General features: G+C 45.8%; 1 protein-coding gene across 1 annotated transcript in view; it reads right to left on the reverse strand.

Moving 5' to 3' along the window:
* UTP25 (UTP25 small subunit processome component) overlaps positions 1–20197 on the reverse strand; it is a 180849-nt gene that overhangs the window by 40810 nt on the left and 119842 nt on the right. The window contains exon 7 of the mRNA XM_069233959.1: positions 2524–2740. Coding sequence (XP_069090060.1) covers positions 2524–2740 — 217 coding nt within the window. The remainder of the gene's footprint in view (positions 1–2523; positions 2741–20197) is intronic.

The following is a 20197-nucleotide window of genomic DNA, read 5'->3' on the forward strand; positions in this document are numbered from 1 at the left end:
GGTGTTAAATTCAGGTGGCAAACACAAAAACACTCAAGATTGCCTGAAAGTGTACTAATGGGAAGCACATTTGGACCAAAATCATCAAGACTGCGGCTAACAGCAAAGACAGAAAGTAACAAAAAAAGTGAGTATACAAATAAATAGTAGATCAAAAGGTAATGAATCCATCCTCCTCAGTGACAAACAACATTCATGATATACACCAGTGTTCCACATGCATCGTTCGAAAAAAACGCACATCTAGCAAAACACAAAGAAAAAAGTGAAATTCGCGACACTGTAATATACACTTGCCCATTCACTAAGTGCGCAAAACACAGGCTCAGTCACTCACAGCCCACACTCTATACTACTCTTAGACTTAGCACCTGGACTATAATGCCCAATAATCAATTGGTATAGACAGTAAAGAAACATATACACTTACCATTCTGTACACCCACACAGTGATTCATTGAAGTCTCCAAGACATTAAGTTTAGAATTGTGGACACTTTTAACAGAGAAATCGACTAATATAGCATACAAACCTTAGCACGCAGCCTGGCATGCAAAATGAAACTTGCGTTCACGCATGCTAAAACTCACACAAAGGCAAAATGTACACCCTCTTTCCTCAATGATAGAGACTATAAAACAGCAGGAAAAATACTGACTGAAAGCAAGTTTCATATAAAAATGACATTTTATAATGATTATTTTATAATTATTTTAGGGTTCCTTACATTAAGTCCATATCGATTTACACACAACACACAGCATTGCACATTATCTAATATATAGTCCAATTAAAATCCTCCACAGGTTCACTCACGGCAGATCTTTGCACCACCGGTAGGGACAGGACTACACCAATGACAGAGATATGGAATAAAATCCAAATCTGACAGACCAAGATGCATATTAGAACGCACATCATCTTGGGATAGAGAGCATAACAGTAGTCCGGCTACATGTAACATACCTTCCAAGTTTTCTATCAATGCTGCACTGTACTAGGTCTTGGAAAGTGCATGTTGCTGATCATGGTGGCTTTTACTCCTTGTCCAACATCACCCTTTCCCTGTATTGATGAGGTTTGTGTTCGCTCCAGTGAGAAAGAAGGCCAAAGTTATGTTTCCAGCAAAATAAAATGTATACAAAGGCTTACACTTACTATTTAATTTGATTTCCCCACAAAAAGGTTGCTTCCTTTTTCTGGGGTTAAGCGATGTCTACTTGGAGCCCCCATCCCTAGTGCTACTGCATCAATACAAAACTAGGAACGAACGGATCAAAACGTTATCCACTGTGTCCCTGTGGAATGGGCAAGAGGTCAAACAGAGCCAGAACACCAACTTTATTAGGGGGATCGCACAATACAGCAGAGCGACTGCCCAACCCCATCCCTCAGCTGCTGGGACCAGATTGTGGACTCGGCAGGCACCATATAGAATACCTACTAAGGTCGAACCTTCATCACCTGTCCCGAACTCAAGTGTGCCTATTTTAGCAATGGATCAGGTTCAGAATACAAATGGTACAAGGTGACTGTAAATCTCCTAGCGTACTCTAGAAATTTCTCTATGATTAGGCCACTGTAAAACCATGAGCAGATTTAGGCTCAAACCCTATGCTGACACAGTTCCTGGTGCTTCCCCCTTCTGGCACCTCTGCGATGACCCAAGATTTGGGCACTTTAAAAAGTTTCCTGGTGTGAGAAAGTATCTGCATTTAGATATCTCACTCAATGGAACAGTGCCAAACTACAGTTTTCCCAGATAGGGTGACCCATCTAGGATGAACTGGGCACCATAAAATCAGTAATTACTTAGCTTTTGCGTGCATGCTAGAGGGCTTAAACTCTCAAGAAGCTCGAATAACATTTCAATCATTTTTTTAAACATATGTATTGAGTGGGGAAGACCAAGCATTGCAACACAACCAGTTAGAGTCACCTGCTGGAAATAGTAATCACAATCTTTAAAGTAACCTGAACACTAGAGCATAATTATCAATGTAACATGAGACATCCTCCTCCACGAGGACAAGTTCCAGGAAATTCACCACTGCATGTTAGAAGTACACAGTACCAGAGTACTGCATCCCATAAATAAGACGGGAGAGCGGTATGCTCACACAAAAATGTGCAGGCTGAATAAGTATGACATGTCCATTATGTACCATATGTTACCATGTAAAAAGAATAAATAACGTTGGGCCACTTACTCATTCAATAAACTGAAGAAAAAAAATATTGTGAACCTTTCACTTTTGGACCTGTAAATGCATTCAAGGTTTCATTTCACAGTATAACTGAACAAAGGCCAGGTCTGACCTATGACCATCTGTGCGTGTGAGGATTAAAAGGATTCGTTCATGCCAAATTCTGCAGCTGAAGTTTCAAGGAAGTCTATATGGTCCTGGTTGTTTTACTATTTCTGGATTTAAGTTTAAATCCAGGAGACTGCACCATTCTAATTTCAATGGTATCTTTAGTCACTCGCTGTCTGACATATAAAGCAGGAAATAAATATATTACCAATCCTGACATGGTCATCCACATTGCCCGCAAACACAGCTTCATAATCTTCTGGTCTTTTCAGGTTCGGTGGTTTATCGTCTGGATCTGAACCAAATTCTTCTTTGAACCTTTTCTTGTTACTCACATCCAGTTTCCCACCTTTTGTCTCTAAGAGGCTGATAAGTATCTGCACCACACGTAAGGCAGACTCCCGGAAAGGTACCACCATCAATACCTGAAATTACATTGTATTCTAAGTAACAATTATAGTTGGAGAAGTGTCCATTTTGCAACAAATATTTGAACATTCACAAAATTTGCTTGAAAATTACTATATGACAGCATCTCATCACTTAAATTCACAATGTTCAGCTAACCATGGGTCTGATGTATAATACCACAAAAAGCCACGATTCATGTAGTACACAATACTTTATTGGACTATCACAAACGCGAGGCTCCCTCGCCTGCTAAGGTATGACAAAAAACTCACTTTCAATTGTCACCTACACAGCTGAAAGAATGTTGGGAAGTTCACATTACGTCACTGCTCAGGGTACGAGCAAACAGACTAAACCAAGTGACAAACATGCAATATTATTACAACAATTTACAAAACAGATGCGTTTTTTGAAGGCAAAATAGGTTTTACTGTGTACTATCCTATTTTAGGAGTCTGTAGACTTTTCATGGGATTGTGAATGGATATAGGCTCACAATTTGGTAAGGGTGTGTTGTAGGAATCCCCTCCAACTTGCAAATCAGTATGAGACATATCAATGTTTTGCAAATGTAATCCATAATAACATTTTCTGTAGAAATCCCTACAGTAGCTTCTATTTGTGGCTGTTAATTTTCCAAAAGATTTCTCTCACCTCCCAAAAAAGAATTGAGGGAAATCTATCACTGTAAAGGCCAATGTATGTATGTGCATATATATATATATATATATACATACACATATATATATATATATATATTGTAGGAAGTTGGCTCTGTATGCACTATTTCAAAGTAAGGAATAGTATGCACAGAGTCCAAGGGTTCCCCTTAGAGGTAAGATAGTGGCAAAAAGAGATAATACTAATGCTCTATTTTGTGGTAGTGTGGTCGAGCAGTAGGCTTACCAAAGGAGTACTGTTAAGCATTTGTTGTACACACACAAGCAATAAATGAGGAACACACACTCAGAGACAATTCCAGGCCAATAGGTTTTTGTATAGAAAAATATATTTTCTTAGTTTATTTTAAGAACCACAGGTTCAAATTTTACATGTAATACTTCAAATGAAAGGTATTGCAGGTAAGTACTTTAGGAACTTTGAATAATCACAATAGCATATATACTTTTCAAATAAATCACATATAGCTATTTTAAAACTAGACACTTAGTGCAATTTTCAACAGTTCCTGGGGGGAGTAAGAGTTAGTTAGTTTCTGCAGGTAAGTAAACCACCTACAGGGTTCAAGTTTGGGTCCAAGGTAGCCCACTGTTGGGGGTTCAGAGCAACCCCAAAGTTACCACACCAGCAGCTCAGGGCCGGTCAGGTGCAGAGGTCAAAGAGGTGCCCAAAATAGATAGGCTTCAATGGAGAAGGGGGTGCCCCGGTTCCAGTCTGCCAGCAGGTAAGTACCCGCGTCTTCGGAGGGCAGACCAGGGGGGTTTTGTAGGGCACCGGGGGGACACACAAGTTAACACAGAAAGTACACCATCAGCAACACGGGGGCGGCCGGGTGCAGTGTGCAAACACACGTCGGGTTTCCAATGTAAATCAATGGGAGACCAAGGGGTCTCTTCAGCGATGCAGGCAGGCAAGGGGGGGCTCCTCGGGGTAGCCACCACCTGGGCAAGGGAGAGGGCCTCCTGGGGGTCACTCCTGCACTGGAGTTCCGATCTTTCAGGTCCTGGGGGCTGCGGGTGCAGGGTCTTTACCAGGCGTCGGGATCTGGGAAGCAGGCAGTCGCGGTCAGGGGGAGCCTCGGGATTCCCTCTGCAGGCGTCGCTGTGGGGGTTCAGGGGGGGCAACTCTGGCTACTCACAGTCTCGTAGTTGCCGGGGAGTCCTCCCTGAAGTGTTGTTTCTCCACAAGTCGAGCCGGGGGCATCGGGTGCAGAGTAGCAAGTCTCACGCTTCCGGCGGGAAACGCAGTTGTCTTGGAGTTGCTTCTTTGGAAACAAAGTTGCAGTCTTGGGTGAACAGAGCTGCTGTCCTCGGGAGTTTTTTGGTCCTTCTAGATAAGGGCAGTCCTCTGAGGATTCAGAGGTCGCTGGTCCTGGGAAAAGCGTCGCTGGAGCAGTGTCTTTTAGAAGTGGGGAGACAGGCCGGTAGAGCTGGGGCCAAAGCAGTTGGTGTCTCCGTCTTCTCTGCAGGGTTTTTCAGCTTAGCAGTCCTCTTCTTCTTAGGTTGCAGGAATCTGAGTTCCTAGGTTCAGGGGAGCCCCTAAATACAGAATTTAGGGGTGTGTTTAGGTCAAGGAGGGCAGTAGCCAATGGCTACTAGCCCTGAGGGTGGCTACACCCTCTTTGTGCCTCCTCCCAAGGGGAGGGGGTCACATTCCTATCCCTATTGGGGGGATCCTCCATCTGCAAGATGGAGGATTCCTAAAAGTCAGAGTCACTTCAGCTCAGGTTGCCTTAGGGGCTGTCCTTACTGGCCAGTGACTCCTCCTTGTTTTTCTCATTATCTCCTCCGGCCTTGCCGCCAAAAGTGGGGCCGTGGCCGGAGGGGGCGGGCAACACCACTAGCTGGAATGCCCTGTGGTGCTGTAACAAAGGGGGTGAGCCTTTGAGGCTCACCGCCAGGTGTTACAGCTCCTGCAAGGGGGAGGTGATAAGCATCTCCACCCAGTGCAGGCTTTGTTACTAGCCACAGAGTGACAAAGGCACTCTCCCCATGTGGCCAGCAACATGTCTCGAGTGTGGCAAGCTGCTAAAACCAGTCAGCCTACACAGGAAGTTGGTTAAGGTTTCAGGGGGCACCTCTAGGGTGTATGTTACAATAAAATGTACACTGGCATCAGTGTGCATTTATTGTGCTGAGAAGTTTGATACCAAACTTCCCAGTTTTCAGTGTAGCCATTATGGTGCTGTGGAGTTCGTGTTTGACAGACTCCCAGACCATATACTCTTATGGCTACCCTGCACTTACAATGTCTAAGGTTTTGCTTAGACACTGTAGGGGCACAGTGCTCATGCACTGGTGCCCTCACCTATGGTATAGTGCACCCTGCCTTAGGGCTGTAAGGCCTGCTAGAGGGGTGACTTATCTATACTGCATAGGCAGTGTGAGGTTGGCATGGCACCCTGAGGGGAGTGCCATGTCGACTTACTCGTTTTGTCCTCACCAGCACACACAAGCTGGCAAGCAGTGTGTCTGTGCTGAGTGAGGGGTCCCCAGGGTGGCATAAGACATGCTGCATCCCTTAGAGACCTTCCCTGGCATCAGGGCCCTTGGTACCAGGGGTAACAGTTACAAGGGTCTTACCTGGATGCCAGGGTGTGCCAATTGTGAAAACAAAAGTACAGGTTAGGGAAAGAACACTGGTGCTGGGGCCTGGTTAGCAGGCCTCAGCACACTTTCAAATCAAAACTTAGCATCAGCAAAGGCAAAAAGTCAGGGGGTAACCATGCCAAGGAGACATTTCCTTACATATATATATATGTGTATATGGAAAATGTCACTTACCCAGTGTACATCTGTTCGTGGCATGAGACGCTGCAGATTCACATGCTTTGCACATCCCGCCATCTAGTGTTGGGCTCTGAGTGTTACAAGTTGTTTTTCTTCGAAGAAGTCTTTTCGAGTCACGAGATCGAGGGACTCCTCCCCTTTCGGCTCCATTGCGCATGGGCGTCGACTCCATCTTAGATTGTTTTCCCCGCAGAGGGTGAGGTAGGAGTTGTGTATTATAGTAATAGTGCCCATGCAATGGAGTAAATATGTATGTACATAATGTAGTTTAAGGTGATATATTTACAAATGTTCAAGATCAACTTCGAAACGGCTACAGGCTTCCGGGGAGGCGGGTGGGCGCATGTGAATCTACAGCGTCTCATGCCACGAACAGATGTACACTGGGTGACATTTTCCGTTTGATGGCATGTGTAGCTGCAGATACACATGCTTTGCATAGACTAGTAAGCAGTTATCTCCCCAAAAGCGGTGGTTCAGCCTGTAGGAGTTGAAGTTGTTTGAAACAAAGTTCATAGTACTGCTTGGCCTACTGTGGCTTGTTGTGCTGTTAACACATCCACGCAGTAGTGCTTGGTAAACGTATGAGGCATAGACCATGTGGCTGCCTTACATATTTCAGTCATTGGAATGTTTCCTAGAAAGGCCATAGTAGCACCTTTCTTTCTAGTTGAGTGTGCCTTTGGTGTAATAGAAATGCAACTTTCCATGTTAAGTATTGCATTTCACATAAGTGCATGGGTTCAAAAGGTGGACCCATGAGTCGTGTTAAGACAATGTTGAGGTTCCACGAAGGAACTGGTGGTGTTCTTGGTGGTATAATTCTCTTTAGGCCTTCCATAAACGCTTTTATGACTGGTATCCTAAATAGTGAAGTCGAGTGCGTAATTTGCAGATAAGCTGAAATTGCGGTAAGATGTATCTTAATGGATGAAAAAGCTAGCTTTGACTTTTGCAAATGTAGTAAGTAGCTTACGATGTCTTTGGCAGATGCGTGTAAGGGTTAAATTTGATTATTATGGTAATAATAAACAAATCATTTCCACTTATTACCATAGCAATGTCTAGTGGTTGGTTTCCTAGCTTGTTTTATGACTTCCATACATTCCTGTGTAAGGTCTAAGTGTCCGAATTCTAAGACTTCAGGAGCCAAATTGCTAGATTCAGCGATGCTGGATTGGGGTATCTGATCTGTTGTTTGTGTTGAGTTAACAGATCTGGTCTGTTTGGTAGTTTGACATGAGGCACTAATGAGAGGTCTAGTAGTGTTGTGTACCAAGGTTGTCTTGCCCAAGTTGGTGCTATTAGTATGATTTTGAGTTTGTTTTGACTCAATTTGTTTACCAGATATGGAAGGAGTGGGAGAGGGGGAAAAGCGTATGCAAATATCCCTGACCAACTCATCCATAACGCATTGCCCGGAGACTGATTTTGTGGGTACCTGGATGCGAAGTGTTGGCATTTTGCGTTTTCTTTTGTTGCAAATAGGTCTATTTGTGGTGTTCCCCAACTTTGGAAGTAAGTGTTTAGTATTTGGGGGTGAATCTCCCATTCGTGGATCTGTTGGTGATCCCGAGAGAGATTGTCTGCTAACTGATTCTGAATCCCTGGAATAAATTGTGCTATTAGGCAAATGTGGTTGTGAATCACCCAATGCCATATTCTCTGTGCTAGGAGACACAACTGTGTTGAGTGTGTTCCTCCCTGTTTGTTTAGGTAATACATTGTTGTCATGTTGTCTGTTTTGACAAGAATGTGTTTGTGGCTTATTATGGGTTGAAATGCCTTTAACGCTAGAAATACTGCCAGTAGTTCTAAGTGATTTATGTGAAACTGTCTTTGCTGAGTGTCCCATTGTCCCTGGATGCTGTGTTGATTGAGGTGTGCTCCCCACCCTATCATGGAGGCATCTGTCGATATTACGTATTGAGGCACTGGGTCTTGGAAAGGCCGCCCTTGGTTTAAATTTATATTGTTCCACCATTGAAGCGAGGTGTATGTTTGGCGGTCTATCAACACTAGATCTAAAAGTTGACCCTGTGCCTGTGACCATTGTGATGGTAGGCACTGTTGTAAGGGCCGCATGTGCAACCTTGAGTTTGGGACAATGGCTATTCATGAGGACATCATGCCTAGGAGTTTCATCACCATTTTGACTTGTATGTTTTGTCTTGGATACATGGCCTGTATTACATTGTGAAATGCCTGTACCCTTTGAGGACTTGGAGTGGCAATCCCTTTTGCTGTGTTGATTGTCGCCCCTAAGTATTGCTGTGTTTGACACGGCTGAAGGTGTGACTTTGTGTAGTTGATTGAGAAACCTAGTTTGTGGAGGGTTTCTATGACGTACTTTGTGTGTTGTGAATACCGTTCTAGCGTGTTGGTTTTGATTAACCAATCGTCTAGGTACGGGAACACATGTATTTGTTGCCTTCTGATATGTGCGGCCACTACTGCCAGGCATTTTGTAAAAACTCTTGGCTCAGTTGTTATTCCGAATGGCAACACCTTGAATTGGTAATGTACCCATTGGAATACAAACCTTAAGTACTTTCTGTGTGAAGGATGTATCGGTATATGGAAATATGCATCCTTTAGGTCCAGTGTTGTCATGTAGTCTTGTTGTTTGAGCAGTGGGATTACGTCCTGTAATGTCACCATGTGAAAGTGATCTGATTTGATGTAGGTATTTAACGTTCTGAGATCTAATATAGGTCTTAGAGTCTTGTCCTTTTTGGGTATGAGAAAGTACAGAGAGTAAACTCCTGTTCCTTTCTGATGAATTGGTACTAATTCTATTGCTTCTTTTTGTAGCAACGCTTGGACCTCTAGTCCTAGAAGGTCCATGTGTTGTTTTGACATAGTGTGTGTTTTCGGTGGGACGTTTGGAGGGAATTTGAGAAATTCTATACAATAACCATGCTGGATAATTGCTAGGACCCAAGTATCTGTTGTTATTTCCTCCCAATGTTTGTAAAACTTGGTTGGTCTCCCCCCCCACAGGTGTTATGTGTTGGGGATTTGTGACGTGGAAGTCACTGCTTGTTTTGAGGAGTTTTGGGACTTTGGAACTTCCCTCTACTCTTTTGGAAATGTCCCCCTCTATATTGTCCCCGAAAACTTCCCCGCTGATATTGGCTCTGATAAGTGGGCCTTGTTTGTGAGGTTGTGGCTTCTGTAGTTTGTCCTCGAAACCCCCCTCTAAACTGCGTTTTGTGAAATGTGCCTCTGCTCTGTGGGGAGTAGAGTGCGCCCATGGCTTTGGCCTTATCAGTGTGCTTTTTAAGTTTTTCGATAGCAGTGTCCACCTCCGGCCCAAACAACTGCTGTCCGTTAAAAGGCATATTCAGCACAGCTTGTTGTATTTCCGTCTTGAATCCTGACGTACGCAGCCATGCGTGTCTCCTTATGGTTACTGCTGTATTTACTGTCCTAGCAGCCGTATCTGCTGCATCCATTGCTGACCGTATCTGATTGTTCGAGATACTCTGTCCTTCCACCACCTGTTGTGCCCTTTTCTGGAACTCCTTGGGTAAATGTTCAATTAAATGTTGCATTTCGTCCCAATGAGCCCTATCATATCTTGCCAACAGTGCCTGTGAGTTGGCAATGCGCCATTGGTTGGCCGCTTGTGCTGCAACCCTTTTCCCCGCAGCGTCAAACTTGCGACTCTCCTTGTCTGGAGGTGGTGCGTCTCCCGAGGTGTGAGAGTTTGCTCTCTTGCGAGCTGCCCCTACTACCACAGAGTCTGGTGTTAATTGCTGCGTGATATATACCGGGTCTGTTGGTGGTGGCTTGTATTTTTTCTCCACCCTTGGAGTTATGGCCCTGCCCTTCACAGGCTCCTGAAACACCTGTTTGGAGTGTTTTAGCATTCCAGGTAGCATAGGGAGGCTTTGGTATTGGCTATGTGTGGAGGATAGTGTGTTAAACAAAAAGTCATCCTCAATAGGCTCTGCATGCAGGGTGACATTATGAAATGCCGCTGCTCTTGACACCACCTGTGTGTAGGCTGTACTGTCCTCCGGTGGCGACGGTCTCGCTGGGTAACAGTCTGGGCTGTTATCTGACACTGGCGCATCATAAAGATCCCATGCGTCGGGATCATCTTGACTCATTCCAGTATGAGTTGGGGACTGCATCAGTGGTGGAGTGGCTACCGGTGATGTGTGCGGTGAGCGTGGTGGAGATGGTGGCGGTGTTATTTGTCTTGCCACCTTTGCCTGTGGCTGCTTGTCTTTTTCTTGAAAGGCAAGTCTTCTTTTCATCCTAATTGGGGGAAGAGTACTTATCTTCCCTGTGTCCTTTTGGATGTGGAGCCTTGTCTGAGTGTAGTCTGGCTCCATTGACTCTAGTTCTTGTCCGAACTTATGTCCTTGCATTTGTGAGGACAGTCCCTGTTCCTCTGTGTAGGAACCTGATTTCGGTTCAGAGGCCGGATGTTTTGGAATGGAAACTTTTTCGGCAGTCTTTTTCGGCTCAGACGACACTTTTTTTATTTTTGGCGTCCCAGTCTCTCGGTGCCGACTCGTTTCGGTGCCACCCTCTCGGTGCCGAACTTGCTCGGACCCGCTGTCTCGGGGTCGAGTCTGCTGTGTGCCGGTATCTCGACCGGAGTCGGATGTCTTCGACACATGCGTGCCCTTTTTCGGTGCCGATGATCGGTCACCTATTTTTCGGGTTAAGCCATGGCCTGCTGGCGGTGACGTCCCCCGGGCTTTTGCGGTCTTCTCGTGAGTTTTATGTGTCGAAGTCTTACTCACGGTTTTAGCCGTCTGTTCGGGATCGACCTCGTCCGAGTCCGACTCCTCCATGGAGAAGGTTTCTTCTTCCTCCTCCAAATGTCTTTGTCCTGTCGGCGCCGACGCCATCTGCAGTCTTCTCGCTCTTCGGTCTCTTAATGTCTTCCTCGACCGAAACGCTCGACAGGCTTCACAAGTATCTTCTTTGTGTTCTGGAGACAAACACAAGTTACAGACCAGGTGCTGATCTGTATAAGGATACTTGTTGTGACATTTGGGGCAGAAGCAGAATGGGGTCCGTTCCATTAGCCTTGAAGAGACACGTGGTCGGGCCGACCAGGCCCCGACGGGGGATCGAAAAACCCTGAAGGGCCACCGGAGCTCTTCATAAGTCGGTGTCGATCTGTTGTAACTAACCCGATACCGAACGCAAACAATACCCTCTAATTTTCCGAGATTCTAACTATCTTTCCGAACCGAAACGCAGAGCGAAAAGGAACACGTCCGAACCAGATGGCGGAAAGAAAACAATCTAAGATGGAGTTGATGCCCATGCGCAATGGAGCCGAAAGGGGAGGAGTCCCTCGATCTCGTGACTCGAAAAGACTTCTTTGAAGAAAAACAACTTGTAACACTCCGAGCCCAACACTAGATGGCGGGATGTGCAAAGCATGTGTATCTGCAGCTACACATGCCAATGCCATCGAAAATATATATATATATATATATATATATATATATATATATATATATATGTCACTTACCCAGTGTACATCTGTTTGTGACATGTTCCGCTGCTGATTCACATGCTATGCACAGGTCCTGCCATCCAGTGTTAGGCTCGGAGTGTTACAAGTTTTTTTCTTCGAAGAAGTCTTTTCGAGTCACGGGACCAAGTGACTCCTCCTTTTCGGCTCCATTGCGCATGGGCATCGACTCCATCTTAGATTGTTTTCCCGCAGAGGGTAAGGTAGGAGTGATAGAGTGTAAAGAAAGAGATGTCCATGCAATGGAATAGAGATCTATATACATATGTCCAAATTTAAATGTAACTTAAACGGCTACAGGCTCCCAGGGAGGAGGGAGGCATGTAAATCTGCAGCGGAACATGCCACGAACAGATGTACACTGGGTAAGTGACATTTACTGTTCAATGGTATGTGTAGCTGCAGCTACACATGCTATGCATAGACTACAAAGCAGTTCTCCTCCCATAAGCGGTGGTCAGCCTGTAGGAGTTGAAGTTGTCTGAAATAGTGTCCTTAGTACAGCCTGTCCTACTGTGGCTTGTTGTGTTGCTAACACATCTACACAGTAATGCTTGGTAAATGTATGGGGTGTTGACCAAGTGGCTGCTTTACAGATTTCTGTCATTGGAATATTTCCTAGAAATGCCATTGTTGCTCTTTTTTTCCTAGTGGAATGTGCTTTTGGTGTTACTAATAGCTGTCTTTTAGCCTTTAGATGACAAGATTTGATGCACTTTACTATCCATATGGCTATGCCTTGTTTTGATATAGGATTACCAGTATGGGGTTTTTGAAATGCGACGAACAGCTGTTTAGGCTTTCTGAATGATTTTGTTCTGCAATGTAACACATTAAAACTCTTTTAATATCTAATGTATGTAGTGCTCTCTCTGCCACTGAGTCCGGCTGTGGGAAGAAGACTGGAAGTTCCACTGTTTGATTTAAATGAAACGGCGAGATGACTTTAGGTAGGAATTTTGGGTTTGTGCGAAGTACTACCTTATGGTTGTGTACTTGTATAAAGGGTTGTTCAATAGTGAATGCTCGTATTTCACTAACTCTTCATAATGAAGTGATTGCACTAGAAATGCTACTTTCCATGTTACAAACTGAATTTGACAGGACTGCATGGGTTCAAAGGGTGGACCCATTAGTTGTGTGAGTACAATATTAAGATTCCATGAACGTACTGGTGGTGTTCTTGGAGGTATGATACGTTTTAGACCCTCCACGAAAGCTTTGATGTCAGGCACTCTAAATAGAGATTTGTTTTGTATATTTTGCAAATAAGCTGAAATAGCTGTGAGGTGTATTTTAATGGATGAAAAAGCTAAATTTGCTTTTTGTAGATGGTGTAAATAACCTACAATGTCCTGTATGGTTGCGTCAAGGGGTGTTATGTGTTTGGATTGGCAGTAAAAAACAAATATTTTCCATAACACTGCCTGGTGGTGGGTTTTCTTGCTTGTTTAATCACTTCTATACATTCTGGTGGAAGATGTAGATATCCAAACTCTAAGATTTCAGGAGGCAGATTGCCAGATTGAGTATTGCTGGATTGGGGTGCCTGATTTGTTGTTTGTTTGGAGTCAACAGGTCTGGCCTGTTTGGTAGTTTGATGTGTGGTACTAGTGACGGGTCTAACAATGTTGTGTACCATGGCTGACGGGCCCTCGTTGGTGCTATAAGTATGAGTTTGTTTTGACACAGTTTGTTTACCAGAAATGGGATGAGTGGGAGAGGGGGAAAAGCATAAGCGAATATCCCTCACCAGTTGATCCATAGAGCAATGCCCTTGGATCGAGGGTGTGGGTACCTGGACGTAAAGTTTTGGCATTTTGCGTTGTGGTTGATGGCGAACAGATCTAGGTCTGGTGTTCCCCACTGGCGAAAGTACTTGTGAAGCACTTGGGGGTGAATTTCCCACTGGTGTGTTTGTTGATGATCTCAGCTGAGGCCGTCTGCTAATTGATTGTGAATCCCTGGAATATATTGAGCGTGAATGTTGTTGTGAATTGGCCAATGCCAAACGTTTTGTGCTAGAAGGCAAAGTTGTGATGAGTGGGTTCATCCTTGTTTGTTTAAGTAGTACATTGTTGTCATATTGTCTATTTTGATGAGAATGTGTTTGTGAACAAGAAGAGGTTGAAAAGCTCTTAGTGCTAGGAACTCTGCTAGCAGTTCTAAGTGATTTATGTGAAGTTGTTTTTGTTTGGTGTCCCATTGTCCCTGAATGTTGTGATTGTTGAGGTGTGCTCCCCATCCAATCATTGATGCATCTGTTCTAAGAATGGTGTGAGGCACAGGGTCTTGAAATGGTCACCCTTTGTTTAAATTTGTGGAATTCCACCACTGAAGCAATATGTGTATTTGGCGGTCTATCAACACTAGATTTTGAAGATGACCATGTGCCTTCGACCATTGTTTTGCAAGGCACTGCTGTAAGGGCCGCATGTTTAATCTTGCGTTTGGGACAATGGCGATGCATGATGCCATCATGCCTAACAGTTTCATGACAAATTTGACTGTGTACTGTTGGTTTGGCTGAATTTTTGGCAATATGCTGAGGAACGATTGTACCCTTTGTGGACTCCGCTTGCAAGTGCTCTTTGGGTGGTTAATGTGGCTCCTAAATACTGCTGAATTTGCGCTGGTTGTAGGTGCGATTTTTGGTAGTTTATTGAGAACCCTAGTGTGTGTAGTGTGTTTATTACATAACGTGTATGATGTTGGCACTGTGTTTGAGTGTTGGCTTTTATTAGACAGTCGTCAAGATATGGAAAGACATGTATATGTTGTCTCCTTATGTATGCTGCGACTACGGCAAGGCATTTTGTAAATACTCTGGGAGCTGTTGTTATCCCGAAAGGTAACACTTTGAACTGGTAATGTTTTCCTAGTAGTACAAATCTGAGATATTTTCTGTGAGCCAGATGGATGGGTATGTGAAAATACGCATCTTTTAGATCCAGTGCTGCCATAAAATCTTACTGTTGTAGCATTGGGACTACATCCTGTAGTGTTACCATGTGAAAGTGTTCTGATCAGATGTAGAGACTGAGAGTCCTGAGATCTAGTATTGGCCTCAATGTTTTGTCCTTTTTGGGAATGAGGAAATACAGGGAGTAACCCCCTGTTCCTTTCTGATGATGTGGCACAAGTTCTATGGCTTGTTTGAGTAATAGTGCCTGTACCTCCGTTTCCAACATTGAAATGTGTTGAGATGTGAGTTTGTGTGTTTTGGGGGGAATATCTGGAGGAGTTTGTGTGAACTCTATGCAGTAACCATGTTGGATAATGGATAACACCCAATTGTCTGTTGTGATGGGTAACCAGTGGGTGTGGAACTTTTGTAGTCTTCCTCCCACAGGGGAAGTGTGGTGAGGGAAGATGTTGGTAAAGTCACTCTTTGATATGAGTGGGTTGTTTTGAGGGCTGGTATTTCCTCTAGATCTGGGAAATTGTCCTGTGTAGGTTCCCCAAAAACCCCCCTCTCTGGTATTGCGTCTAGTAAGAGGGTTTGGCTTGGGAGGTAGATGGCTCAGATGGTTGGGGTCTAAAGCCTCCCCTATACTGAGGCTTTTGAAATGAGCCTCTGTATTGGGTTGAATAAAGCACCCCCATAGGTTTGGCAGTGTCTGTGTCTTTTTTCATTTTGTCAATGGCTGTAGCAACCTGTGTGCTGCATAGTTGTTGCTCGTTAGAAGGCATGTTGAGGACAGCCTGCTGAATTTCAGGTTTAAAGCCTGACGACCTAAGCCATGCATGTCGCCTAAGGGTGACAGCTGTATTAATAGTTCTTGCGGCTGTGTCTGCGGAGTCTAACGATGACCTGATCTGGTTGTTTGTGATTGCTTGTCCCTCTTCTACTATTTGCTGGGCTCTCTTCTGTTGGTCCTTGGGGAGATGCTGGATAATGTCTCATCTCATCACAGTGGGCCCTGTCATATCTGGCCATTAGGGCCTGCAAATTGGCTATACGCCATTGATTAGCTGCCTGTGATGCCACCCTTTTACCCACAGCATCGAATTTCTTACTTTCTTTATCTGAAGGGGGTGTGTCCCCAGAAGACTGGGAGTTAGCCCTCTTCCTTGCTGCGCTGACCACTACGGAGTCTGGGGGTAGCTGCTGGGTAATAAAAATTGGGTCTGAGGGTGGTGGCTTATATTTCTTTTCTACCCTTGGCGTAATAGCTCTTGCGTTAACTGGTTTCTGGAAGATTTGATGTGCATGTTTTAACATGCCAGGAAGCATGGGTAGACTCTGGTAGGTGGCATGAGTTGAGGATAATGTGTTAACCCCTTCCCCGCCACGGACGTAATGGTTACGTCCATGGCAGCGCCCGTGTGGCGCCATGGACGTAACCATTACGTCCTGAATGCTTCCCTCGGGAGAAGCGCTAGCGCTCCTCCCGAGGGCCGCCCCCCCCACCCCCCTAGGTCAGGGCTGACCGGGGAATCCCTTCCCCTTCCACCCCCGACCCCCCCCACCCCCCCTGTGACGTCAGCGCGCGAGCGCGCGCTGATTTGTCACAGGGGCCTCCCTAGTCGCGCTGGAAGCTCTGCTTCCAGCGCGATTGAAAAAGAAATGCAAAAGCATTTCTTTTTCAATCACTTGGGAGGCCCGGAGGGGCTTCAAAGGGAAGGAAAAGTATTTCCTTCCCTTTGAAGTCCCTCCGAGGGTTTCAAAAGCCGGATTGCTTGCAATCCGGCTTTTGAAACCCCACTAGACACCAGGGATTTTTTTTTTTTTCTTTGAAATTGACAAAAGGGAGTGACCCCTTGGGCAAGGGTCACTCCCAGGGGGGGCATTTTTTTTAAAAGGCCTTTTCTGCCCCCCCTGGGGGCAGAAACCTCTAGGCACCAGGGACCATTTTTTTTTTTTTGTTTTGTTTTTTGTTTCATTTTTTTTATTGAGGTGGGGAGCGACCCCTTATGCAAGGGTCGCTCCCCTTGGGGGAAAATTATATTTTGGCCATTTCTGCCCCCCTTGGGGGCAGATTGGCCTATTTTGATGAGGCCAATCTGCCCCCAAGGGGGGTAGAAACCACTAGACACCAGGGATTTTTTTTTTTTTTAATTGTTATTGACAAAAGGGAGCGACCCCTTGGGCAAGGGTCGCTCCCAGGGGGGGCATATTTTCGGGAAGGCCTTTTCTGCCCCCCCTGGGGGCAGATCGGCCTACTATTAGGCCGATCTGCCCCAGGGGGGGGGGCAGAAACCTCTAGGCACCAGGGACCATTTTTTTTTTTTTTTTGGTGGGGAGCGACCCCTTAGGCAAGGGTCGCTCCCCTTGGGGGAAAATTATATTTTGGCCATTTCTGCCTCCCTTGGGGGAAGATTGGCCTATTTTGATGAGGCCAATCTGCCCCCAAGGGGGGTAGAAACCACTAGACACCAGGGAGTTTTTTCTTTGCGTGAATTTCACGCAAAGGGAGCGACCCCTTAGGCAAGGGTCGCTCCCTGGGGGGGAGGGCAATTTATTTTAGGCCATTTCTGCCCCCCCTGGGGGCAGATCGGCCTATTATTAGGCCGATCTGCCCCCAGGGGGGGAAGAAACCTCTAGGCGCCAGGGCAAATTTTTTTTTTGTGTTTTTTTTTTTTGTTCTTTCTTTTTTTTTAGAGATGGGGAACGACCCATCAGGCAAGGGTCGCTCCCCTGGGGGGGCAAATTGTATTTAGACCATTTCTGCCCCCCTGGGGGCAGATTGGCCAATTTTAGGTCAATCTGCCCCCAAGGGGGCAGAAACCTCTAGGCACCGGGGATTTGTTTTTTGGCGCCAATGTCACACAGGGGGAGCGACCCCGTAGGCAAGGGTCGCTCCGGGGGGGGGGGGGGGGCAAATTTATTTTAGGGCATTTCTGCCCCCCCCCCCCCCCCCCGGGGCCGGCTGAGCTACAGGCCAAACACCACAGGTAGGCACCTTGCAAAAAACACCTCTGTTTTCTGTGAAAAAATATGTTGTGTCCACGTTGTGTTTTGGGCCATTTCCTTTTGTGGGCGCTAGGCCTACCCACAGAAGTGATGTACCATTTTTATCGAGAGACTTAGGGGAACGCTGGGTGGAAGGAAATTTGTGGCTCCTCTCAGATTCCAGAACTTTCTGTCACCGAAATGAGAGGAAAAAGTGTTTTTTGGGCCAAATTTTGATGTTTGCAAAGGATTCTGGGTAACATAACCTGGTCAGAGCCCCGCAAGTCACCCCATCTTGGATTCCCCTGGGTTTCTAGTTTTCAAAAATGCACTGGTTTGCTAGGTTTCCTCAGGTGTCGGCTGAGCTACAGGCCAAAATCCACAGGTAGGCACTGCTTTTTATAAAAAAATGTGATGTGTCCACGTTGTGTTTTGGGCCCTTTCCTTTCGTGGGCGCTTGTCCTACCCACACAAGTGAGGTATCATTTTTATCGGGAGACTTGGGGGAACGCTGGGTAGAAGGAAATTTGTGGCTCCTCTCAGATTCCAGAACTTTCTGCCACAGAAATGTGAGTAACATGTGTATTTTTAGCCAAATTTTGAGGTTTGCAAAGGATTCTGGGTAACAGAACCTGGTCCGAGCCCCGCAAGTCAAACCCTCCTTGGATTCCCCTAGGTCTCTAGTTTTCAGAAATGCACAGGTTTGGTAGGTTTCCCTAGGTGCCGGCTGAGCAAGAGGCCAAAATCTACAGGTAGGCACTTCGCAAAAAACACCTCTGTTTTTTTCCAAAATTTAGGATGTGTCCACGTTGCGCTTTGGGGTGTTTCCTGTCGCCGGCGCTAGGCCTACCCACGCAAGTGAGGTATCATTTTTATCGGGAGACTTGGGGGAACGCTGGATGGAAGGAAATTTGTGGCTCCTCTCAGATTCCAGAACTTTCTGCCACAGAAATGTGAGTAACGTGTATTTTTAGCCAAATTTTGAGGTTTGCAAAGGATTCTGGGTAACAGAACCTGGTCCGAGCCCCGCAAGTCAAACCCTCCTTGGATTCCCCTAGGTCTCTAGTTTTCAGAAATGCACAGGTTTGGTAGGTTTCCCTAGGTGCCGGCTGAGCTAGAGGCCAAAATCTACAGGTAGGCACTTCGCAAAAAACACCTCTGTTTTTTTCCAAAATTTAGGATGTGTCCACGTTGCGCTTTGGGGTGTTTCCTGTCGCCGGCGCTAGGCCTACCCACGCAAGTGAGGTATCATTTTTATCGGGAGACTTGGGGGAACGCTGGGTGGAAGGAAATTTGTAGCTCCTCTCAGATTCCAGAACTTTCTGCCACAGAAATGTGAGGGACATGTGTTTTTTTAGCCAAATTTTGAGGTTTGCAAAGGATTCTGGGTAACAGAACCTGGTCCGAGCCCCGCAAGTCACCCCTCCTTGGATTCCCCTAGGTCTCTAGTTTTCAGAAATGCACAGGTTTGGTAGGTTTCCCTAGGTGCCGGCTGAGCAAGAGGCCAAAATCTACAGGTAGGCACTTCGCAAAAAACACCTCTGTTTTTTTCCAAAATTTAGGATGTGTCCATGTTGCGCTTTGGGGTGTTTCCTGTCGCCGGCGCTAGGCCTACCCACGCAAATGAGGTATCATTTTTATCGGGAGACTTGGGGGAACGCTGGATGGAAGGAAATTTGTAGCTCCTCTCAGATTCCAGAACTTTCTGCCACAGAAATGTGAGGGACATGTGTTTTTTTAGCCAAATTTTGAGGTTTGCAAAGGATTCTGGGTAACAGAACCTGGTCCGAGCCCCGCAAGTCACCCCTCCTTGGATTCCCCTAGGTCTCTAGTTTTCAGAAATGCACAGGTTTGGTAGGTTTCCCTAGGTGGCGGCTGAGCTAGAGGCCAAAATCTACAGGTAGTCACTTTGCTAAAAACAGCTCTGTTTTCTGTGATATGTCCACGTTGTGTTTTGGGGCATATCCTGTCGCGGGCGCTAGGCCTACCCACACAAGTGAGGTATCATTTTTATCGGGAGACGTGGGGGAACGCTGGGTGGAAGGAAATTTGTGGCTCCTCTCAGATTCCAGAACTTTCTGCCACAGAAATGTGAGGAACATGTGTTTTTTTTAGCCAAATTTTGAGGTTTGCAAAGGATTCTGGGTAACAGAACCTGGTCCGAGCCCCGCAAGTCACCCCTCCTTGGATTCCCCTAGGTCTCTAGTTTTCAGAAATGCACAGGTTTGGTAGGTTTCCCTAGGTGGCGGCTGAGCTAGAGGCCAAAATCTACAGGTAGTCACTTTGCTAAAAACAGCTCTGTTTTCTGTGATATGTCCACGTTGTGTTTTGGGGCATATCCTGTCGCGGGCGCTAGGCCTACCCACACAAGTGAGGTATCATTTTTATCGGGAGACGTGGGGGAACGCTAGGTGGAAGGAAATTTGTGGCTCCTCTCAGATTCCAGAACTTTCTGCCACAGAAATGTGAGGAACATGTGTTTTTTTAGCCAAATTTTGAGGTTTGCAAAGGATTCTGGGTAACCGAACCTGGTCCGAGCCACACAAGTCACCCCTCCTTGGATTCCCCTAGGTCTCTAGTTTTCAGAAATGCACAG

This window comes from Pleurodeles waltl, chromosome 5 (assembly GCF_031143425.1).
Source record: "Pleurodeles waltl isolate 20211129_DDA chromosome 5, aPleWal1.hap1.20221129, whole genome shotgun sequence".
Lineage (NCBI taxonomy): Eukaryota > Metazoa > Chordata > Amphibia > Caudata > Salamandridae > Pleurodeles > Pleurodeles waltl.